This window comes from Chiloscyllium plagiosum, unplaced genomic scaffold (assembly GCF_037043375.1).
Source record: "Chiloscyllium plagiosum isolate Xiang-an unplaced genomic scaffold, Cpla_swu_hap1 HiC_scaffold_27, whole genome shotgun sequence".
In the NCBI taxonomy this organism is placed as follows: Eukaryota; Metazoa; Chordata; class Chondrichthyes; order Orectolobiformes; family Hemiscylliidae; genus Chiloscyllium; species Chiloscyllium plagiosum.
In genome coordinates, this window is record NW_028270165.1 from 66917256 (window position 1) to 66940847 (window position 23592).

The following is a 23592-nucleotide window of genomic DNA, read 5'->3' on the forward strand; positions in this document are numbered from 1 at the left end:
GGAGAAATGATGAATATTCTTGCACTTTGTGCAATTTACATATCTATGTAATTTATTGACTCAGATTCTAAGTGATGGTAGAATTTAATATCTGAAGGGGTCAGGCCAACACTGGGTCTGTTCATCTCCTTCTGCTCATATCACAGGGGCAAGGTCGATTGAACAAAATTCCTACAAGCACAGGTTTGAAGAAGAAAGTGTGTTGCTGGAAAAGCGCAGCAGGTCAGGCAGCATCCAAGAATGATTCCTCAAGAAGGGCTCATGCCTGAAACGTCGATTCTCCTGCTCCTCGGATGCTGCCTGACCTGCTGCGCTTTTCCTGCAACACATTTTCAGCTCTGATCTGCAGCATCTGCAGTCCTCACTTTCTCCTTGAAGAATAAAGTATCATTGCAACCTGGGAAATTCACAGGCTTGACTGCTTTATCCAAGAAAAAATACCTGCCACTTATGGACTGGTATGGGTTGGCATTGTCTCACTTGGAATGCAAGAAGAGGACGGGGTTGGCGGAGGGGGTAGAGAGAGGAAGAGAGAGAACTTCCAAGCCTTTTACTCTCGCATTTTTTAGTTTATTGTTTCATTCAAACTTCCCTCCCGGATAAAGTGTATCTCATTGCAGGCAGGTGCAGATACACTGGTACAAACACAACAAAATGCAAAGACACACATATGGAAACTCGCTTCAACATGGCCATCAGTGTTATATCACTTTGAACAAAAGGGATGACTGAGAGAAAGTGTGGAATGGTTTAACCCTATTTCAACAGATTCAACATCTATAATAAAGAGACTCTACTGCACAGAGACACAGTCACAGATATCGTCTCTGGATGTGTTCTCTTTTTTTTATCTATGTCTCTACATTTCAGTTCTGTCTTTCTCACCCACCACTCCCTGCTTGTTTATGCCTTAAAATATTACCCTACACATTTCTCACTCTCACACATGCCGTGCCTCAATTCATAGCCTTCTGAAGTTTCCTCCTTTCTGTCCGTTCAAAATTAACACCTCGCCCCCACTCCCACACCCACCCCGCGCCAAAATTGTGCTTCCACAATTTGTCCCATTCGCAACTTTGGCGATCCACACCAAACATGCCCCTCCAAATAGAGCATGCAGCACACCCTTTGCAGTGTCCCACACCTGCACGCTGTTCTTACAGTGGTAGCTTCAACAACGCCTCCATGTCATTTCGGGGGAGTGGCAGCCAGAACTGTGTGTCATCTTCCAAATGTGGCCGAATTAAAGTTCGACAACACACAACCTGACTGCATAAAAAGTATACCACGTATTTTCCGACTAATGCAGGAAACCTTGTCATGTGCCTCCTTGCTTACCTTACCCACCTCCGTTGCTACCTTTACAGAAAAGCAGATTGTAAGCCACGATCCTTCTGTAGGTTAACTTTCCAAGTTCCCTTCCATTTCCTGTGTACTTCCCTCCTGCAATCGGCTTTCCAACGTATTGGCCGAAGCACAGATATTCTCATATTCAGAGATGCAGTTGCACAAGCACAGCTAATTACAACCACTCTCACTTACTCACTGACACTCACACACGTACACTTGGCACTGACATCAACAAACGGACTCAGAATCCCAAAACAAACTTGCAATCACTGCATTTTTATTGATGAATTGTGTCCTACATTTTGCACATCACTTTCAGAAATATTCCCAGTTCATGGACAGAACATTTCCTTCAATAAACAGCAAAACAGCACTTCATAGAATTCTTTGGCTTGACAAGTTTAAAAGCCTCCTTCATTCGGTATGAGAAAGCAAAGCAATTTCACATGGAATTTCCTCAATACCTCATTGACAAGCCACAGGACCATCGTCCACTGTTGTGACTTCAAAAATCCACACTGAGAAATGAATTACGTAATGTATGCACACATAAAAAATAACTTCGATGCACTCTGTATATACCCACTTTTAACTCATTAAGACACACAACATGCAATTTTTCAGATATATTTCAAATGTGTATATATGCAAATATATACATTTCACTGCCAAAGTACATGCTGCTGAATTACAACCAGTTGCAGCTTATATTGAGAAAAATATTTTTGAGATTCAAAACGATAGTCGGCGACTTCTCGCAATATTGGGACGTCCCATGTTGAAATCGCTTTTAAAATCTACCTGAAATGATAAAGAAAATAATTTGAGTCCACGCGTTCAAGTCACCTCTGGCTCTATTTACAGCACATGAATGTACCAATCCCAAGCTGAAACTCTCACTCCATGGAGTAGGGACAAGACTAATTCTGCCTCTGCAAGGTCAGACTGATGACGGGCCATATTTGGAAGTCACATTGACATGTTTATCTTTCTGTGTGTTTAGCTGATGCAAACGACAGCCTGGAAATTACTCTGAAGATTAGAGAGATATGTGCAGCAAGTGATCACTGGGCCAATATTTATTCTACAATCAACAAGCTCACTGAAAATATTATATAATGATCATCGCCTCTGGTTAGTGCGAATATTGGCTGGGCAATATCCTAAATTATAGTAGTTATGAAATGTTCAAAAGTATATCATTGGCCATGAACGATTTTGCAGGTGAGATGTTGATTGAAATTGCAAGATAAACAAATATCTATGGTTTCTTTCGCACTCCTAAAACAATTTAATAGATCTCTGTGAAACAATAAAAGTTGCTTTCTTCATTAATTTAAACAATCCTCACGAAAGTATTCAATGTTTAACTCAAAAATAAATGTCAAGTTTCCCATGATGATTTTCAACATTACATAATGCTCAAGATATTTCAGAATTTTGCTGAAAGCCAAGGCATCCCATTCTCTCCTCTGCATCAGAAACATTGGAACTCAGAGGGAAACGTAGCAAGTATGGGTTTGATCCGTACGTTGTAAAAGTTTGGATCGCACATCCAGTGCATGTCAACAGTGACGGCGAAACCTATATGCGAGTTATCAGGGGAAGTCAGATGTATTTTCTGATAGGACAACAGAGGTAACATGGCAACGGCTGTATCATAGTTCTATCGAATCATGCAGTGCAGGGAAGCTCATTTGGCCATTCGTAATCAGAAACAAACAACGGGAATTGCTAGAAAAAAACCCAGCATGTCTGGACACATGTTTGGAGCACATCAAAGTTAAAGTTACAGGCCCGGTGACCCTTCTTCAAAGAAACACAGGAGCTTGGTTGTCAGTGTGGTGACTGTTACATGTTACAGGAGGGTTCTCACAACAGTAATTAAACAACTCTCTGTGAAAAAGGAGAGAAGGTGAAGAATAATGAAAGCGGATAACTGGGAATACAAGGAACATTGGAGCAGTTTTTCTTTTCCAAAATGCCATTCGAAACACTAAAATGGTTAAGCAGCTGATCAGCTAGTCTGGGTTTCAAAGGCAACCGTGAGTTATTGGCATTTTTAATGTTCAGCTTAAGGAGACGTATTCTTCTTCGGGAATGGGTGTGAGTGCAGCTCCTGAAAACAGCCACATCTCTTTGCACATTACAAGTAAAGGTCCGAGGCTCTGTATTCCCTGTGAGCTACAAGAACTAAATCATTCAAACTGTTGAGCACATAAAACCCCATCTTTCATATTTTCCATACAGCCAGTTGATGACGCATTGAAACAGCAATTTTATAGATTTGTAATTACAAAATTGGGTGAAGATCAGCGATTCGAAGAACTGACAAAACGCAGTGTATCATGAATAGCATCGAATTCATTTTTTAAAGACGGTTCTTCATGCTATTGAAATAAAAATCGTTCTCCAATAATACATTGCTTTCTCAGTGACAAGGTGTGGAAATGAGGCACAGGTTTGGACGTTGTTCTTGGATTTTCAGCAAATATAATATTATCATGGAATGGAAAGGAATTATGGCAGTGTGAATGCACAGAAAGGTGGTTAAAGATGTGAGTATCTGTTATTCAACTCACCGAGTGAACAAAGACCACTGTCATCATCTGTAAGTGTGAGGGGTTCATCAGGATCACTGTCCAATTGTAACTTTCCATCATGACAGTCTGCATCTTCAGTCTCAACATCGTCATACTCACCACGAATTCGACCTGGAGAGAAAGATGAGCATCACTGATACAAATTGAAATACACAACAACGATAACTAGAAAACGCGACGAATGTCTCAGATAAGGCAAGTGCTGGAAACTGAGACCAGAAGAGTTAGGTCAAAATTCTGAAGTTACGGAATGAGCAGAGTTGGTGCAACTTAGGATTGTTTTCTCTGGAAATGAGAAGGTGAAATGTTATCTGATTGAATTATTCAAAATAATAACCCGGATAAGATAGGCAACATAAAGTAAACTACTTCAACTGATTAGACTATTTTAGCTCGAGGTGTTATACACAGAATTAATGCCAGACCGTTCAGAGAAGATGTCAAGAAAGGATAAAGCTGTACAGGGTTTGGAAATATATTTCCCAAAAATTAGCGCATGTCTGATCAATTCTTAATTTTATATGTGGCCGAGATTATTGTTGATCAAAGGTATTTATGGACATGCTTCAAAGGCAGGGAGCTGGATTTAGGCCACACTATAGTTTGGAATTATCTCATTGAAAGGAGGAAGAGTTACGAAGGGCTGAGAGACCTACCGCTGTATCTATCTTGCAATTGATTGACTTGGAGCTGAGCATGCAGAGTCGCTGGCATGCCTGCGATGAGTCATGAAATGATGACGACTGTAGTTGGGGAAGACAAGAAGGAACATCTCTCTATGGTGGAGAGATCAATGACCAAAGGCCATACATTTCAGAGAAGTGATGGGAGAAGTAAACAGGAAATCTACGACTCTCTGCCAGGAAGGGTGAGAGAGGCAAAACGCGCTCAAAAAAGTATTCAGTGATGCACTTGCAATGTCAAGACATACAAGGCTGTGGGCCAAGGTGTGCTGTAAAAATGCGATTAGAATGATAACCTGGTTGTTTTTGTAATGTTCAGCTTAAGGAGACGTATTCTTCTTCGGGAATGGGTGTGAGTGCAGTTCCTGAAAGCAACGACATCGAACGCACATCTCTTTGAACATTACAAGTAGAGGTCATAGGCTCTATAATCTCTGTGAGCAACAAGACAGCCGGACAGATCATGCCCATGATCATGTGGTATCAAAACAGCGATTTTCTCTTTAACCAACATTCCAGTGGTCACACTACCTTGTGAGGGTTGCAATCGTTAAGTTTTGGACAGCTTAGAGGGTGTAGGACGAAAATTAATTGACAGAAAGTGATGCTATACACACCTGGAATGCTGTTGGATTTCACCTCAAGATTTTCAGATCCGGGATTATTGTCGGTCAAGTTGTGGCTGGTGTAGTATTCAATGCGATTGAGTGAGTCAATGGAAGCATAAATTACTAAAAATAAAAATGGAGAGTTATTTTCAAACTCGAATTCCAAGAGAAGCCATGACCAATAAGATTTAGAATGAGGCAAATATTCTTCAACCAGAGGCTTGCGAATCTATGGAACACAGATGGCTATTGAGGCCAATCAGTGTGTATTTAAAACAGAAATACAAAGGTTATTGGTTAATAAGGGGATAAAAACATCCAAGGAGAAGGCAAATCAAAGTGGTTGAGAACCACATCAGCCCTTATTGAATGGCAGAATAGACTCGATGAGCCAAATGATCTAATCCTGATCCTGTATGTCGTAGACTTATGAACTGTAGTTGAAGGTTTTATGTTATTAATTGTAGGGTGACAACAGAAAGTATTGTTCTTTAATCGTGCCTGTATAAATATCTGGAATAATGTCAAGTGAACCCACTGCGGGAAGGAATATGATAAAAGAACTAAGAGCAGGAGTACTCCATCTGACCGTTCCAGCCAGTTCCGCCGTTCAATAAGATCATAACTGACCTTTTCGTGGCTTCAGTTCGACTTACTCACGATTTTAACGTTCAAAACATTATTCACCCCAGTTCTAAAGACATCTGATGAGGCAGGGAATTCCATAAATTCTCAATCCTGTGGGTGAAAATGTTCCTCCTCAATTTAGTCCTAAATCTGCTATCTGTACTTTTCAGGCCATGTCCGTTCAAATAATAGTCATGTATAATTTTATTCCAACCAAAATGGATAATTTCACATTTATCATCTACCAGACATTTTCTTTCCATTCATTTACACTGTATCTGAACACCTGCAAAGTTTCAGAGTCATATGCACACTTTCAGCACCACTCATCTTCTGTGATTCATCATATTTGTTTATACATTGATTCCTCAATTTTGCTTCCGCTCTTTGGTGCTGTGTAATCCATACTTACTGCAAAAGTTATGTTATTTTAAAATCAATGACGAATTGATTAGTTGTCCACCCATCTGAAGGGGTCAGAGTGGAACCAGGGTAGAAGTGAAATTGATAGTTCTGTTTGCATTTTCAAATACATGCCAGAAATAATCTATCAGGAATGTCGGCCAGTGGGAATTATCATATTGAAATTCTTCATCTCACGAAATGCGGACAGAGACACAGTTAATGAGATAGCTTCCCACACACGACGACTGTGTTTTAACTAATAATCATGTTCATTCAGTCATTGATCATGGAAGACTGCAAATTAAATGGAAGCTATACTTATCCAGTCATGATTCACGATACAATAGGAAATATATACCTGGTCCATGTTTGTGATCCGTCCTCTTGCCAGGGGGAATATTCTCAATTTCTTCATAAATTCCTTGGTACAAACCAAGGCGTGAGCCTCTGCCACCAAGGTAAAGTTCTGTTGAATACACAATAGACTGGTCAGCATTTGTAGCTGAACACTCGCAGAAACAAGGTGTTTATATCTGAAGAACCAGGGGAGAGAAGAACGAGTTCACACAATGCTGTAGATTAGAATCTTCACACAACGTTAACTGATCGCTGAAGGGAGAACATATTGGAAAAACAAGTGAACAGGCCATGATTAATTTCCATGTCACATCAGTTACCGAACCTAGTATGTTAAGCAGAAAGAGCGATACGTTCTTGTTGGTATAAATTTGGGTATTTTGTTCTAATTTTGCTGATTCAAATATCTATTCAAGAAAATTCTCAGCTCGCAATGGTGCATGTGAGTGAAAATGTTGAGTGCAGAAAATGAAACTCTTTAATGCAATGAAAAAAGAAAATGCTAATAACCTATATTTTTAAAAAAAGACTTGATACCATTGAGGAGACTACAAATTAATGTTCAACATACCGTGGTGCTAACAAACAAGGTTGATAATAATGTTGTTAGAATTGGACTACTTTCATTAAACAATTGCATAATTATGACAATTAGTTAAAAACCAAAACGTGAGACGAATGAAATAAGGTGCACCTTGATGACATTGATCGTGATAGACTAAGTGCATAGTTTTTATGGCTATATGTAAAGGAAAATTAAGAGCATGTGAAAGGATAGAAAATGATTGTTATTAGTGTTGATTGTCATTGCCAACTCGTGGAAAATGGTTCCCAAGCAAACGCTTTTAAATTATTGTGCAAAGTACAGAAGTATCATTTGCTCAGTCAAGGGAAGCCAATTGTTGCCGAACTGGAAGTTCCCTTAAAAGGACCCTTAATCCTCTCAATGATCTTGGGTTGTGGTAGCAGCACCCAAACACTGAAGAACCATAAATAATAGGAACTAATGCAGAAATATTTAGAGACAGTCTGCAAATAACTCAATGAAACGGAGACATATTGCTGCCATCATTGACCTGCTCTGGAATGTCATGTATATGTTAACTGAAAGATAAGAAAGTGCAGTCATTATATTTCTTTCCCAATGAGAATGACTGGAGCAACTCCACATTATAAGTTAATTCAGTTTCTCTCCAAATATATTGAGCGACTTGATGCATACTTCACACAGTTAAAATATTCTTTTAACTGCTATTTACAGATTTGATGCATTTATCTGAGTGTTTATTAAAACTTAGCGTTTCATTGGGCAAAGTCCCTCGAAGAAAACAAACAGCCAAGAAGTGCCGAACAATCGTGACCATCTCAGTCAAATGCTCGAAAAGTGCAATAAAAACGTACAGCCCCGAGAACATATGCAACAGTGAAAGTGACGCAGTGTTAGCTCAGTCGGTAGATATGATGCTTACCTTTCATTTGCAATTTTCTCTGCATGACCACCAGTAATGCGACCAACTCACAGATTAACAAGACTCCCAAAGATGAACAGACGACAACAGGCATGGAAATAGACGGGCTTTCCTGCCCTTAAAGGAGGGAGTACAAATGGGTTTAGCATAGTTAAGGTCTGCCATGGAAAATTGTAAATAATCATCATTAAGGAAACAATGGCACTGGCGAACGCGAACACAAATACTAATAATAGTATCAGTCATAAATACCCGCAGGTGGAGGTGAAGGGGAGACCGTCACCAACTCGGATCCTGTGGAACAGAAAGTACGAATAATTATAAAGGGCAATGTAACTTAGGAAATCAAATAGTTGCCCTGATTTTTAACATTAATGGTGCACGTCAGTCAGCATCAATCTTACCAGAGCACTTTACGCTGGCAATTTCCTTGTGGTTGCACTTGCTTTTAGCTGGAGCTGCGGAGAGACAGTCCAACAGAGAGAATTCTCTTCCCTTACACTTCACATCATTCTGCCAGATAACATCTTTCTCCTGGGAGAGAGCGGCCTCATCTCGGGCTGATAGTGCGAAGCCACATCCCAGCTCTCTGCAGACAACATTAGCATCAGTTATATCCCAGGAATTGCCACACAACGTTCCCCAGCGTTGATCGCACATGATTTCCACTCTGCCAGAACAGTTGCTGCTTCCTCCATGCAAGTGCACACTGTCTTGCGTATCTGTGGTACAGAACTGATTATTATTGAATGCAGTACAAAGCAGAATCTCCAAGAATTCGCACATAGAGAACGAAGACGCACCTAATTGTTGATGGCAGTAAGTTGAACTGAGGGTCTGCTCCTTTGTCACATTGCTCTCTGTTGGAAGGAGAAAGATGCTCAGTCTATTGGAAATTCATGTTTGAAATGACACCCGAACATTGAGAAGGCTTGTCATGTTACCTGAACAAACTACACCAGCATCTTCCCGGTGTTGACAGTCGTGTTGACCCCACGGATCTGTGTGACATTGCCACAGTGTCGACTCGTGTGACAGACACTCCATCTCATCGAGCCAAATAGTTCCCGTTCCTGCTCCGAATGACTGAGCGTCGTACTCAACATACTGGAACGCACCACAGTGCAGCTGTTTACAAATCACTTTGGCAACGTGTGGATCCAATGTGTCTGAACACACTGTTCCCCAGGTCCCATTGTAGAACACCTCCACTCTTCCCTCACAGCGATGCTTTCCATTCACCAGCCGCAGCTCCTTGTGTCCTGTTCAAACAATAACAGATATCCAGATTGTTAGATTGTTCATATCTCTGGTGTGTCCTGTGATTGCCGAAACGAGCAGGATGCATGATATGAACAAAGGGAATTGCTGGAGAAACTCAACAGAATCTGTGAAGAGAGAAAGCACAGACAAATCTTCAGGTCCAGTGACGCGTATTCTGAATTGAGGAAGTGTCACTGGACATGAAACGTTGTCTCTTTGTCTCGACGGATGCTGCCAGACATATGAGTTTTTCCAGAAAATTTCCTTTTTTGTTTTAGATTCGCTGCATCCGCGGATCGTTGTGTTCAGTTTTCTTCATGACACATATTGCAATGAAAAAAGGAGTGAGCCAAATGTGTATCGTGCATGGAGTTTAGAAGGACTTGACCAAGGCACTACTAGAATCTGGCGAACTGTTTGAGAACCCGAAATGGTCGAGAAGCAGAAACTGACAGAAAACAGAAAGCCTGTGTTAAAAGTAAATTGTCCACTTTGCAGAAGTGACGGTCCACTGGAACTGGTTCTGATATCATGGCTGTTCAATTATATATATATATATAGATATATATGCAATCAATTTTAATTTTGTATCACCAGGGAAGTTTCAAACTGCTCAGTTGGAAGCAAATTACGGAATATTTTTACTGTTCTGAAAAATCATGAAAAACGCAAGTGCACAGTAATAAACAGGCAGTACAGGTCAGATACAATTGTACAGGAGCTGTGTCTGACACAGTGAAGTCTGCTCGGAAACATAAAGAAAAAAAACTCCCTTCATTTTCGAGTCACAAATAGTTCGATAGACACACGAACAGGTCTCATATTTCTGGTGGCCCGATACAAAAGTAAAGATCATAAATTTGGAATTAAGTTTTAGTAAACCCTTTATGACAATCAGGACAATATTGGCATCCACTTGGAGTAGTGACAACAGATCAAAAATGACACTTTTCATGACAAACGCGTCTTGTATCAATAGAAGGTGAAAAAAACTGACAGAAAAGCAAGTTAGATTAGAGAAACGAATTGTTCTTTCACTTTTTGTGTACATGTAAGTGTCAGAGATCGTTTCTTTAAATTACTGCCGCTGCTCTACATTCCTTCGAATTCAGTGAACATACGTCAGCATGACGTCTCACTTACAACATTCGAGCAAAGTAAGAGCATTAAAGAATGGCCTCACCCGAGCACATAATTCTCACATCCTCTTTATGAGAACAGTCGTCTTGGTGACCCAATGGTACTGAAGGACATTCCCAGAGAAATGATTCGTTTCCAAAACACTTCACATCTTTCCACCAAATGTGGCCTGAGCCCGGTCCAGAGGAGGAAGGGGGTGTCATATCCAGTGCTTTTCCACAACCCAGTTGTTTACAAACGACTTCAGCGTCTACCACATCCCATGAATCATCACAAACTGAGCCCCATATTCCATTGTAGTAAATCTCCACTCGACCAGCACAAGGGCTTCCACCATCTGACAGCCTTACCTGAAAGTGCTCTGTGAAACAATTACACATTCAATGCACATTCCCTTCATCACTCAGGGCAACATAGTATATAGATACAGGAAAGAGCGTTTTAAATGTTATCACGAGAAGTACTTATTGTGCTTAAACATAATTTCTTACAAAACTGTTAGATCAAGTGTAACCTTTTAGCAAGAATGTACAGCACATGAATGTTTCAAAATATCTTATTGCACCTGGTACTGCCAGGTTCAGTTTCCCTTTCTATATTGAATATTCTGTGAAATATTTTGCAAACAGTTGCATTTGTGCTTTCTCTTCCTGTCACTCCGTTGATGTCTGTCCACGCGTGACTTTGTCTAATGCTCACCCTATTTTATAGTGCACATAACTGTACGTTCGTCCAATATAAATACCGTCTCAGCTTTCATTCATCAGCGCACATGAGAATACTAGACCTTACGAGAATATAACTGAAAGACAACATATATATTAGCATGACAGCAATAGCACTTTGAGTAGTTGTAGAAGTGTAAATACTGAAAGGGGACGAAAAGTCATTTCAGGCTATTATCACGTGTACTTAGATACAAATGTCCAGAACTAATTCACAGAATCAAAGATTTAAGAAGTCTTCAGCACAGAGAAAGAACCTTCGGCCCACCAATTCTGTTTCTGTCAAAAACAAGCTCCTAAATATTTTAATCTCATTTTCCAGCACTTGGGTTCGTCCTTAACTCCTTCGCATCACAAGTGCACATCTAAATATATCTTAGATTTCACTAACGTTTCTGCCTCGACCACATTTACAGGCACTGAGTTCCAGACAACTCCACCGCCCCAGTGGATGAAAAAGAATATCCTCAGGTCCCTCTGAACCTTCTGTCCATCACCTTAACTCTGTGCCACAAGGTAAGCAATTGCATAACATAGGGGAAAGATTCCTTCTTGCTTATTATACACCTCAATCCTGCCCATACTCAGTCGTATCTGTTCAAAGGAAATGAATCCAAATCTGGCTAAGTTGTCTTCATAGCTAAATGTTGTTCATCTCAAGAAAATCTCTCATCCGTTGCCCCCTGCATTGTCTCCATTACTGTCAAATCCATCCTCTGATGTGGATTCCTTAACTGCACACAGTTTTCTGCTCTGGTCTAAATCATGCTTCTTGCAGTTTGAGAATAAACTTGTTCGCCCTAAAAACACTGTCTTCAGCTTCTAACGAACCATTTTATGATCTTTATAGAGGAAAAGTGAAGCTTCCATCAGGTCAACAGCATAACAGCTGTTTGTAAGTTATTCTGCACAACGGAATTTTTGACAACTTGTGCGCTGGACCTGACACGAGAGGAGACCTTCCCTGAGCTCACTGCTTGCAAACTGCTTTTCTGATTGATGGCAAGTCACACAGTTGCTTATATCTACCGCACAGCATTCCCCTAACTTTAGTTCCAATGCTGTTGCAATGTCCCCGATTGTAATTCGAGATGAGTACTTAACACACAATCAGCAAGAAGCCATTGCCTCGACATTTCAATGATCATGAAAGCGTCCTTTCAGGGTCTCATCACCATCCCGAGCTACATAAAGCACAGCGACTCCCAAGATATTATATAATTGCAGTGCGGCGACTTTGCATGTGAAACATCTCAAGACATTTGTTTTGTATGGAATCCGTCTCTCGTGCATTATCTACAAAATTCAAACTGCGCTTTCAGTCTCTGCAATGCTGCACGAGATCAGACGTTTCTCAGAGAAGATAAAAAGCTCTACTAATTGAAAGAAATGCGGTCATTTCAAGTAATGGAGTCCGAGAGATGTCCAGCACAGAAACAAACCCTTCAGTCCAACTCCTCCATGTCAATCACATATTCTAAATTAATCCACTCCCATTTGATAACATTCCGCCCACATATCTCTAAACCCTTCCTATTTATTCACAAATTCACATGCCTTTTAAATGTTGTAACTGTACTATCCTCCAACACCTCACTGTCAAGATATTTCATACGTACAACCTCTTTTGTGACAAACATTTTCCCTCAGTTCGATTAGAAATCTTTTCCCCTTACTTTTAACCTCTGCCCTCCAGATTCGGATTTCACTATCCTGGGGACAATGCCTTGTCTATTCACCTTATGCATGCCCCTCCTGATATAATAAACTTCTGTCAGGTCTCCCTTCAGCCTCCGACCATCCAGGGAAAAACGCCCCAGTCTATTTATCTTCTCCCTATAAGTCAATCTTTCCAACTCTGCTGGTGAAATGCAGGGGGTTTACTGGCCTCTTTGGGAAGTGGTGTTAGCATTTCAAGTCGAGTGACTCTTTATCAGAACTAACGCATTCTTTGTGCACGTGTGTCAACTTTACTTTTGGGTTAAGAAACTGTAATTAGATTAGATAACTTAGAGTGTGGAAACAGGCCCTTCGTCCCAACACGTCCACAACGACTCTCCGAAGAGCAACCCACACAGACCCATTCCTCTCCATTTACCCCTTCACCTCACACTACAAGCAATTTAACATGGCCAATTCACCTATACTGCACATCTTTGGTGCATGTGAGAGGAAACCAGAGCACCCAGAGTGAACTAACGCAGAAACGGGGAGAATGTGCAAACCACTCAGACAGTTCCCTGAGGCGGGAATTGAACCCGGGTTTCTGGCGCTGTGAGGCAGCAGTGCTATCCACTGTGCCAGCCTGCCGCCCCTTAAGATTAGATGAGATAAGATTAGATTCCCGACATTGTGGAAAGTGGTCCTTTGGACCAACCAGTCCACACCGACCCTCCGACGTTAAACCCACCCAGACCCATTTCCCTCTGACTAATGCAAATAACACTCTGCGTAATTTAGCATAGCCAATTCACCTGACCTGCCACGTAATGCTTGTATCTCACAACAAAATGGTGTTAATTTCTCATATTCATCCATCCGCACCCGCTGCCCACCTCAGATCTGCTGATATCCGAGCGATGAATAAATGGTTTGAGTGACACGGACAAGCAAGTAGTGTACATTCTCAATTTACTCAGCAGATGAATATTTAGCTTGATATATCTGAGCTGGTTTAAATGTGAAGAGTCTACTTACCTGAACAGAGGACCCCTACGCTACTGCCTTCGATGTCAGACGAATTCAATGTGTTGGAGATCCTGCAGTCCTGGAGCTGTGATTCATGTCCATGACATTGGACAACATGTACCCACGAACCACCATCACTCTCCCCATACTTTGAAGAATTATATATTTCTAAGGCATAACCGCATCCCAGCTGTCTGCAGACAACGTTGGCATCATTCTGATCCCACACGGTGTCATGCACTCCGCCCCAGCTTCCATGAGAGTAAACTTCAACTCGGCCATCACAGCGGCTTTCTCCATTCACTAGTCTTAACGCCCAATTTTCATCTGTAAAATAAGAGTTACTGAGAACAGCGATTGAAATGAACACAGATATTCGAGAACTGACAATCACAGGAAAATGTATGATTTGCAATCATAAAGATATTTTGTCCATTTACTTTTTCAAATACTTTCATCATGTCATTATATTTCTTCTGAAAAAAAATTGAGAGGGGCGTGGAAATAAAAGTGCTGCTATTCTGGCATTCGTTGAAAATAAAGTCTCGTCTTTAGCTAGCGACCCCATTCATTCAGGCCGACTGTCAGTCTGCAGATGCTACTCGTAGGCTTTGACCATTTATATGTTGCCACTACTCTCATGGTTGAGGGCAGAGCATGTTGCACTGAGCAAATGACCCGCAACATGACTGAGACAACGGTCAAGAAGATAATGGAAATTGAGGAACAAGTCTGTTTGAGAATTATGACATTCAAAACACTTATGAAAATTTGGGATAGCACATAATTTTTAAAACGTGATACTGTCACTCACTAACGTAACTGCCAATATTCTCCATTTTCTTTTGAAAATTGTCTCCACGCTATGGATACGTCAAAATCTTTTATTAGAAGGTACGAATACATCTGATTTCTGCGGAGCCATTTGTACAGATCCTGATATTCTCTGCCAGGAGTTGAGGGCAGAATGTCATGTCGTAAAAATGTTGACACGAGTAATTCAGATGCTTTATGCATTCTCTGGAGGAATGTTAGAAAATTTATGCTCTGGAATTGGAGCCCAGTTTCAGCTCGTGAACAGGGAAACTATGAAGAAATATTGAAAACACAACTCATGCGGCTCCTAATGTTTGTCAGGAAATCAAATCTGGTTTCCACATTTGATCTGCCCGACAAGGTCTTCAGGCTCATAAAAGAGTGACAAAATCATAACTAAAGGCCTGTAAAACCAACTTAGTTAAAATGAAATCAGGCATCAGCACAAATCCTGGCCTCACCAGTCACATCTCCGTTCCCTGAAAGACTAAGTATCAGAATAATAATCGTTCAAATGTTCGTGAAATATTCCAAAGCTAACAGTCAAACGATCATCAATTCTCCTAACAACTCATCTGGCTAATACTTTTCCTTATGGAAGGACATCTGCCGGTCTAACCTTTACCGACTGACATACGACTGCGGATTATTAACCATATAGTTGAAAGGTAATGACTTCCTGAAGTGAACTAGTGCACCAGTTGAACTAAGGAGAAAGTGAGGTCTGCAGATGCTGGAGATCAAAGTTGAAACTTTATTGCTGGAACAGCACAGCAGGTCAGGCAGCATCCAGGGAACAGGAGATTCGACGTTTCGGGCACAGGCCCTTCTTCAGGAATGAGCAGAGAGTGTTCAGCAGGAGAAGATAAAAGGTAGGGAGGAGGGACTTGGAGGTGGGGCGTTGGAAATGTGATAGGTGGAAAGAGGTCAAGGTGAGGGTGATAGGTCGGAGTAGGATGGAGGCGGACAGGTCAAGAAGAAGACTGCAGGTCAGGAAGGCGGTGTCGGGCTGGAGGGATTCGGCTGAGACAAGGTGGGGGGAGGGCCGAATCCCTCCAGCCCGGCACCGCCTTCCTGACCTGCAGTCTTCTTCTTGACCTCTCCGCCTCCATCCTACTCCGACCTATCACCCTCACCTTGACCTCTTTCCACCTATCACATTTCCAACGCCCCTCCTCCAAGTCCCTCCTCCCTACCTTTTATCTTCTCCTGCTGAACACTCTCTGCTCATTCCTGAAGAAGGGCCTGTGCCCGAAACGTCGAATCTCCTGTTCCCTGGATGCTGCCTGACCTGCTGTGCTGTTCCAGCAATAAAGTTTCAACCAGTTGAACTAAGATTAATCAGAAAAGGCCTACAGGCCATCGGCTCAACAATGACATTCAATTCAGGTATAAATAAAATAATTACAAACTTTAAGTACACAGAAACACTGTTTAGCAAAAGAACAATTGCTGTAAAGGACACACCCGAGCAGATGACATTGGCCATATTTCCATGTGAACAGTTGAAGCTTTCCCCATGTGAAACTGGACAGTTCCACAATCGTCGCTCGTTTCCATGGCATTCATAGTTTTCCTTCCACACTGGTCGGGCTCCCCTCCCAAATCGAGCATCTCTCGGGATCGACTTTACAGTCCCGCAAAAAAGGTGTTCACAGACCACATTGGCGTCTTGTAAGTCAAAGTAAACACCGCACAGCGTTCCCCACTGCTCTCCATGCAGGACCTCCACTCGCCCAGAGCACCTGTTCTCCCCACCAACCAATCGGGGACCATTGTTTCCTGTTTTGGATCAAATAAACAAACAAACGTTTGCAAATATCCACGCACTTGTTCAAGATTCAAAAGAGAAAATAAATCGAATCTCGTCCTCCATTGCCCAATACAACACATGACAGTTACAATGTCTTTAAAATAATTACGATTATTTCATGAAACTCTTTCCACTATTCACATTTAAAGGGTATTCCCAAGATAGTGATTATGATCATTTACCTCAGTCCTGGAAAACCTATGAAACGAGGGTGTAAAGGTTGACTTGATGCAGTCCATAGTTTGATAACAGCAGTGTACTTTTGGTCCCGATTGCTCGTGCAGGTTAGATTGACTTTTGCAATCATGCAGTAATGCTTAACCCAATTTACTGATGAATAGGTGGCCGCATTCTTGTTAGAGAGATGTGGTTGATGGTGATTTAACCTGATGGTCACTATTCATCAGCCGAGGGTTGAGTTCAGAAGGTGAGGACCATCAAGGCAACTTCAGATTGTGGGGGTAATGAACCAACGCTGATGGCATTACCTTATATCAAAGACCAGCCATTCAACCCACTGAGGTAGCCGATTCCATCACGGTGTTACAATACAGTGCAGCTAACGAGGCGAATGTATTAAATAATTATTTTTGAAGGCAATTTATGAAACATGGGCAACAAATGAGTCTACAGGTTTGAGGCAATTGAGATACTTATAATGTTGAATAATATTTTGTACAGTAAGATATTGATTGTCTAGGTGACCAAATCATTACCAGTGCATCAGATGCTGGCTGCAATATGCAGTTTCAATAATATTAACCTTTATTCTCCCATCGAACCTACAGTAATGAAATCAATTATAATCTGTGAAAGTGTACCGTTTGGTAGAATGTGACATGGACTTTCCCGAATTTGCATTGAGATGCAGAGTAACACTTCAAAATTAGCCCCTGGTACCATGCATCAATGTTTTCAAACCATTATTCATGACATCTCCCAATTTCAGTAGAGCATGCAAAGAGAACAGAACAGATAAGTACGTGACAGATGAAACTTTAAGCAAAGAAGTTTGAGGCAGTATATTTTGGCAGCCTGGAAAATGACTTACAACGTGCATTTAGATGTTTTCACCTTTTCCCTCTTCATGTTGTGAATAAGTGCACTTTGACAGAAGTGCTGGAGCTTCAAAAGCTGACATACATCAAGTTGACAGAATACTTGGTAGGGTAGTCAGCAATGCAACTTAAACTTAAATTTAAGAATAGAAGAATTTAGGGCAGAAAGAGAGAAATAATTCCTTTGAGTTTGGGAAGATAGTAAAACATTGTTTATAATTATGTGGAACACATAATTGACAAAGTGTGTCCTGGCTCTTGAGGAGATGCATGCTTGACTCATGCGTATTAGTCATGTTATGGATCATATTGAAGCAATGGAGCTGGAACACATAGAGGTGTACGAGAATATTACTTGATGAACAAAGCAGCAAACGAAAGAAATTACGGGACCTGCCAATTGATCATCGAAAGAGTAACAGGCAATAATGTTACAATTTGGGACATAAGGTGCAGTTTTACATATTGGAATGCAATGAATCAGACTGTTGACAAAGTGCATACCATGCAAAATATAACGTGTTACCAAGGCAAGATAAATTTACAGCAACGTGAAAGTTCTGAGATTGAGAAGGGTCGCAAGGAAGGGACAGAACGGTGAATAAATTACCATGATAACATCTATCAGCCAACGAGTGTTTGTGAGCTGGAACTTCTTGCTGAAAAAGTTGTTGTCAAGAGTGATCTTCAATGATGTCATACAGTCTGTTTGTATTGTTATAAAATATAATCGGGTCAGGGAGATTCAGAAAATAAACAATTGTCTTGTCATAACTTTAATTGTCTGAGGTTCACATCAATGTATCTGTATCGACCAACGATTCATATTATCCTCCATGAGCGACGTTTAGTCAACGTCGACGCTAAAGTGTATTGATTGTGGACAGTTGAAGAAATGTCTTTCCCAATCCAAACGCAAACGTTTTAAAATGTTTAAATTTTCAATAATTTCGTGTATATTTTACCTCATCACTCTTGTGCCAGAGAATATGAGAACCTTGAGGATTAGGTGAGATTTGTCACGGTCAAAGCAATGTCAGGAATGCCAGCGACATTACTTTTACACACATTAAGCGGAAATGTGTCTTTTTCTTTCGGTAAGCTTGTACTCACCTGAACATATCAGGGTGACATTGTTGTGTCCAGTGCAATCCTGGTGCGTGGTTGAAGACCGAGGGCACGTCCCCAGCTGAGTCTCATTGCCCGTACATTTAAACACCTCGGTAGCCGTGAGAACAGCACTGCCTCCAGAATGCATCGAGCTTGAAACAGACCCCGCGACTCCACAATGAAGCTGTGCACAGGCAACATTGGCGGTTTTCAAATCCCATTCAAGCCCACACATTGTTTTCCAGGTGTCACCGAACTGAACCTCCAGTCTGCCAAAGCATTGGGAATTTTGAGGTACCAATCTCGGAGGTCTGTGATCTGAGATATTTTAAAAAAGCACAGAATATAGAAATTTATAGAAACAGTGACTTAGATTATTTTCCGATAAACATTTATATGATTAATTACAGGTCTGGCATTTCTGGAAATTATTTGTTCCTACAATCAGTTTGCTGCCCTGTCGATCTCATTCATGTTCAGCCAGAACCCCGACCCTCAGCTGTTCAGACAGAAAGCAACTTTCATCCTGAGGATAAGTGACAGAAAGTGATTCTGCCAGCCAGCACAATGTCTCATCTCAGTATGCATTGGGTTGTAAATGTGATCATTCCTGCAGCGCAGTTCTCTCAATGTGTCTTCAAGTGGCATTACAATGGACACCTGTCGTGCCCCTTTACCGGATTGGAAACGGTAACGGGAATTCACCTCTCCCATTCGCTTCAAATATTCACGCATTATATTATGAAACCGAATGAATTGGGCGTTTTGTTATTATCATGTTAATAATATTTGGATAGTTGTCGCTCTGTTATTATATCCCTTTCTGGTTTCAGGCAGCTCTGGCTTGTGATAAAGCTCCAAAGAAATGGTAATAAATTTTTACCTGAACAGACGACACCAGCATCATTGACGTGTGGGTAGCTGTAGTGATCCCAACGCGCTGATCGACACTCCTTCAGAGCGCGCTCGGTCCCGCTGCACTGAACATTCAAAGTCACAATGGGTCCGGATCCTCGTCCAAAGTGAGCTCCGCCCGGGGCAGAGACCGCGGTCCCGCAGTCCAGCTCCCGACACACAACTGCGGCATCCGACAGGTCCCAAAGATCATGATCGACTGTCCCCCATTGTCCCCTGTAGTGAATCTCCACTCGGCCAGCGCAAGGACTGCCCCCGTTCTCAAGTCTCAGCCTCACCGTCTCTGCAAAATACCGAAATGGTAACCAAAGTGAATACTGCGCAATTGTGAAAGCTCCAATTGCTGTCTGCATTCCCAGCTCATAATGCAATGGGAGTGATGGCATGGCAAACATATGCATGCTATCGCAATGTAACTCACAATACGTATTGTGGATGGTGAAATGCCATTTTAGAAGTGATGCTCACTCACAGAGAGCGAGGGTCAGAAAAATGTTTCCACAGAAACAATTCCTCTAAACTGGCCAAGGTGAGGAGATTTTTTATTACTCATTCTTGACATATGGGCGCAACGAATGGCGAGAAAAACACAACTGATCCTCCGTGCGAACATCTGAAAATGAAACAGTACTTCCGCCTGTCACAGCCCGAAATATTGTGGGATGTATGATCATGTGAGCACAATGTCACAGCTCAATAGTGAGTGAAATGGTTTATATACATTGCTGAAAGCAGCACTGTGTGTGTAACTGAATTTTCACAGTATCCCCATGTGTTGTCTCGATCTGAGAATGGCAATGTGCGTAGGAACTGATCCTTAACACTCTGCTCCCCAGCAATCCTGAAATGAGAGACCTTCAGAAGTCATGCAACCCCATTAGTTATGAACAGACAGCTGTTCAACATGAATTTTAAGGCAAGGAGATTCTTAGCACAACTTCGTGCTTGAACAGAATCATCAGAATATAGGAAATCGACTCCATATAAAAGGAGCATGCAGTTACCTTTACTATCGGCCTGAGTGTCAGCAAGTCTGCCTGAAATAGAGGGATAAAAATTCAATTTAGAACGTAGAAATAAGTTAGACAAATGCAACAAATGCGGGAAATAATTATCATTAATTTTGCCAAATAATCATATTTTACACTGAGGGTGGTAAGCATCTGGAATAAGCTGGGAGCGGAAGTGATTTAGGCGGGTACAGTAACAACACTTAAAAGATATTCGGACAACTACATGGATAGGGATAGTTGAGAACGATATGAGTCAAGTGAAGAGAAATGGATTTGACATTTGTGGATTAACATTTGATCAGCCTGGACCAGTTTGGGACAAAGGCCCGATGTCCGTACTGTGACTCTATATGATATCTGGAAAGTTCAAATCCTCATTACATGCAATGGTGATAAAAGCAGGAAATATAATTACTGCAATTATCAAATATTGTCTGTTTTCTTCTAAATTTGACCAAATTGTTTCCACACAGAGAGACACGCTGCCAACTCTCTGACTGGTCTGCTCGTCACTCCATTGCTATCTTCCTCAACATTGTGATGATCCCTGTAAAGAGCGACAATACTCCCCAGTTACCAAAGCAAGGCACCCCCGTCCAAAGTTTTCAGCATTTTAGAACTTTGAGTCGATCAGCAATACTGAAATAAACAATGGCTAACAGTGCTTAGTCAGCAACCAAGCCCCGAAAGTATATTTATTTTTTTCAGTGTTTACCATCTTTAATATACGGCTTTATTATGTTCCCCTATCTACATGGCGACAGCATTACGAGATTCACTCATCAACAATATCCAGCAGGAATTATCCATTTCCCTAAATCTGGAACAGGAAGTTTTATGATGGATTGAAAAAAGAAGATCAACATGTAACGGTCCACAAACCATTCTACGGTCACAACAGAGGAAGAAGGTCATTCTGTCCAAGGGGCCGATGCTACCTCTTTGAACACACTGCTTGATGTGTTTCAATGTCTATCGTCATTGCCAACAAAGTATCACTCTCAGTATTTTTAACCCACGTTCAACTCCACTGGGGACAGGATGGTGATGAACCCGCTTTAAACTTTTTGTAAGTGTTTACTGGTTGGCGAACGTGGTGCCACTGTTTAAGAAGGGTGGTAAGGGCACGCCAGGGAACTATAGACCAGTGAGCCTGAGGCAGTGGTGGGCAAGTTGTTGGAGGGAATCCTGAGGGGCAGGATGTACATGTATTTGGAAAGGCAAGGACTGATTAGGAATAGTCAACATGGCTTTATGCGTGGGATATCATGTCTCACAAACTTGATTGAGTTTTTTGAAGAAGTAACAAAGAAGATTGATGACGGCAGAGCGGTCGATGTCATCTGTATGGACTTCTGTAAGGCGTTCGACAAGGTTCTCTATGGGAGACTGTTTTAGCAAGGTTAGATCTCACGGAATACAGGGAGAACTAGCCATTTGGATACAGATCTGGCTCAAAGGTAGTTGACAGAGGGTCGTGTTGGAGGGTTGTTTTTCAGACTGGAGGCTTGTGACCAGTGGAGTGCCACAAGGATCGGTGTTGGGTCCTCTCCTTTTTTTGTCATTTACATAAAAATTTGGATGCGAGCATAAGAGGTACAGTCAGTAAGTTTGCAGATGATACTAAAATGGGAGGTGTCGTGGACAGCGAAGAGGATAACCTCAACTTACAACAGACTCTTGACCAGATGGGCAAATGGGCTGAGAAGTGGCAGATGGAGTTTAATTCTGATAAAAGCGAGATGCTGCATTTTGGGAAAGCAAATCTCCGCAGGACTTATACACTTAATGATAAGGTCCGAGGGAGTGCTGTTGAACAAAGAGAACTTGGAGTGCAGGTTGATAGGTCCTTGAAAGTGGAGTCGCAGATAGATAGGATAGTGAAGAAGGCGTTTGGTTTGCTTTCCTTTACTGGTCAAGGTATTGGTACAGGAATTGGGAGGTCATGTTGCGGCTGTACAGGACATTGGTAAGGCCACTGTTGAAATATTGCGTGCAATTCTGCTCTCCTTTCTACCGTAAAGATGTTGTGAAACTTGAAAGGGTTCAGAAAAGATTTACAAGGATGTTGCCAGGGTTGAAGGGTCTGAGCTACAGGGAGAGGCTAAACAGACTGGGGCTGTTTTCCCTGGAGCGTCGGAGGCTCCAGGTGACTTTATAGACGTTCACAAAATTATGAGGGACATGGAGAGAATAAACATGCAAAGTCTTTTCCCTGGGGTCGGGGAGTCCAGAACTAGAGGGCATAGGTTTATGGTGAGAGGGTGAAGATATAAAAGAGACCCAAGGGCAACTTTTTCACACAGAGAGTGGTACATGTATGGAATGTGCTGCCAGAGCAAGTGGAGGAGGCTGGCACATTTGCAACATTTAAGAGGCATTTGGATGGGTACATGAATACGAAAGGTTTGGAGGGATATGAGCCCGGTGCTGGCAGATGGGACTAGATTGGGTTTGGATATCTGGTCGGCATGGACAGGTTGGACCGAAGGGCCTGTTTTCATGCTGTGCATCTCTATGACTCTATGACTCAACTGAGTTTGCCCTGTCATTCATTTTACTATAACTTATTTTCCCCCTCTCCCAAGCTGATAGAGGCATCGAAATATATTTTCAATTTTAGTTAAGTTAAAATTTCACGCATTGTGTGGTACAGTTTGATGATTTTTAGCTTCTTGTGAAAACTTTCCCATAAAATTTTTATAAATTCTATAAACCTCGAATTGCTTGTTTTCAATCTCAGAATAATATCATGTCGACTTTCAGACATCATGGGTCATCTGTTCATGTGTTAATAGATGGTCGCTCACTATGGATTTATTCAATCCCTGCTGTACAACATCTCTCATAAACTGCATTCACCGACTTGAGTGACCGTTCACCTCTTTATCATGCGTGTGCAATATCCCTACAATTCAATGTTAAATCTTTATTTTTTTAATGTAATTC

The 23592-nt window shown here is 41.5% G+C and overlaps 1 protein-coding gene across 1 annotated transcript; it reads right to left on the reverse strand.

Annotated features, from left to right (window-relative positions):
* Positions 1 to 1815: 1815 nt before the first annotated feature.
* On the reverse strand, positions 1816 to 20031 carry LOC148144525 (scavenger receptor cysteine-rich domain-containing protein DMBT1-like). The gene is made up of 12 exons (XM_087975379.1): positions 19599 to 20031; positions 16202 to 16516; positions 13928 to 14245; positions 10549 to 10866; positions 9024 to 9364; positions 8507 to 8837; positions 8355 to 8396; positions 8103 to 8219; positions 6635 to 6742; positions 5254 to 5367; positions 3933 to 4064; positions 1816 to 1868 (listed from the first exon to the last, which is right to left on the reverse strand). Exons 1-12 carry the CDS (start codon positions 20029 to 20031, stop codon positions 1816 to 1818), a joined length of 2622 nt encoding a protein of 873 aa, XP_087831505.1.
* Between the last annotated feature and the right edge of the window lie 3561 nt (positions 20032 to 23592).

What these genes read in the sequence shown, in the direction of transcription:
- LOC148144525 (XM_087975379.1), bottom strand. Translation starts at nt 20,031, where the DNA reads ATGCATATGTTTGCCATGCCATCACTCCCATTGCATTATGAGCTGGGA. An exon ending in TGTGAGAATTATGTGCTCGG is followed by an intron (nt 9,365 to 10,548) that starts GTGAGGCCATTC and finishes TTGTTTGAACAG; the next exon opens with GACACAAGGAGCTGCGGCTG. An exon ending in CCCTTCACCTCCACCTGCGG is followed by an intron (nt 8,220 to 8,354) that starts GTATTTATGACT and finishes CCCTCCTTTAAG; the next exon opens with GGCAGGAAAGCCCGTCTATT.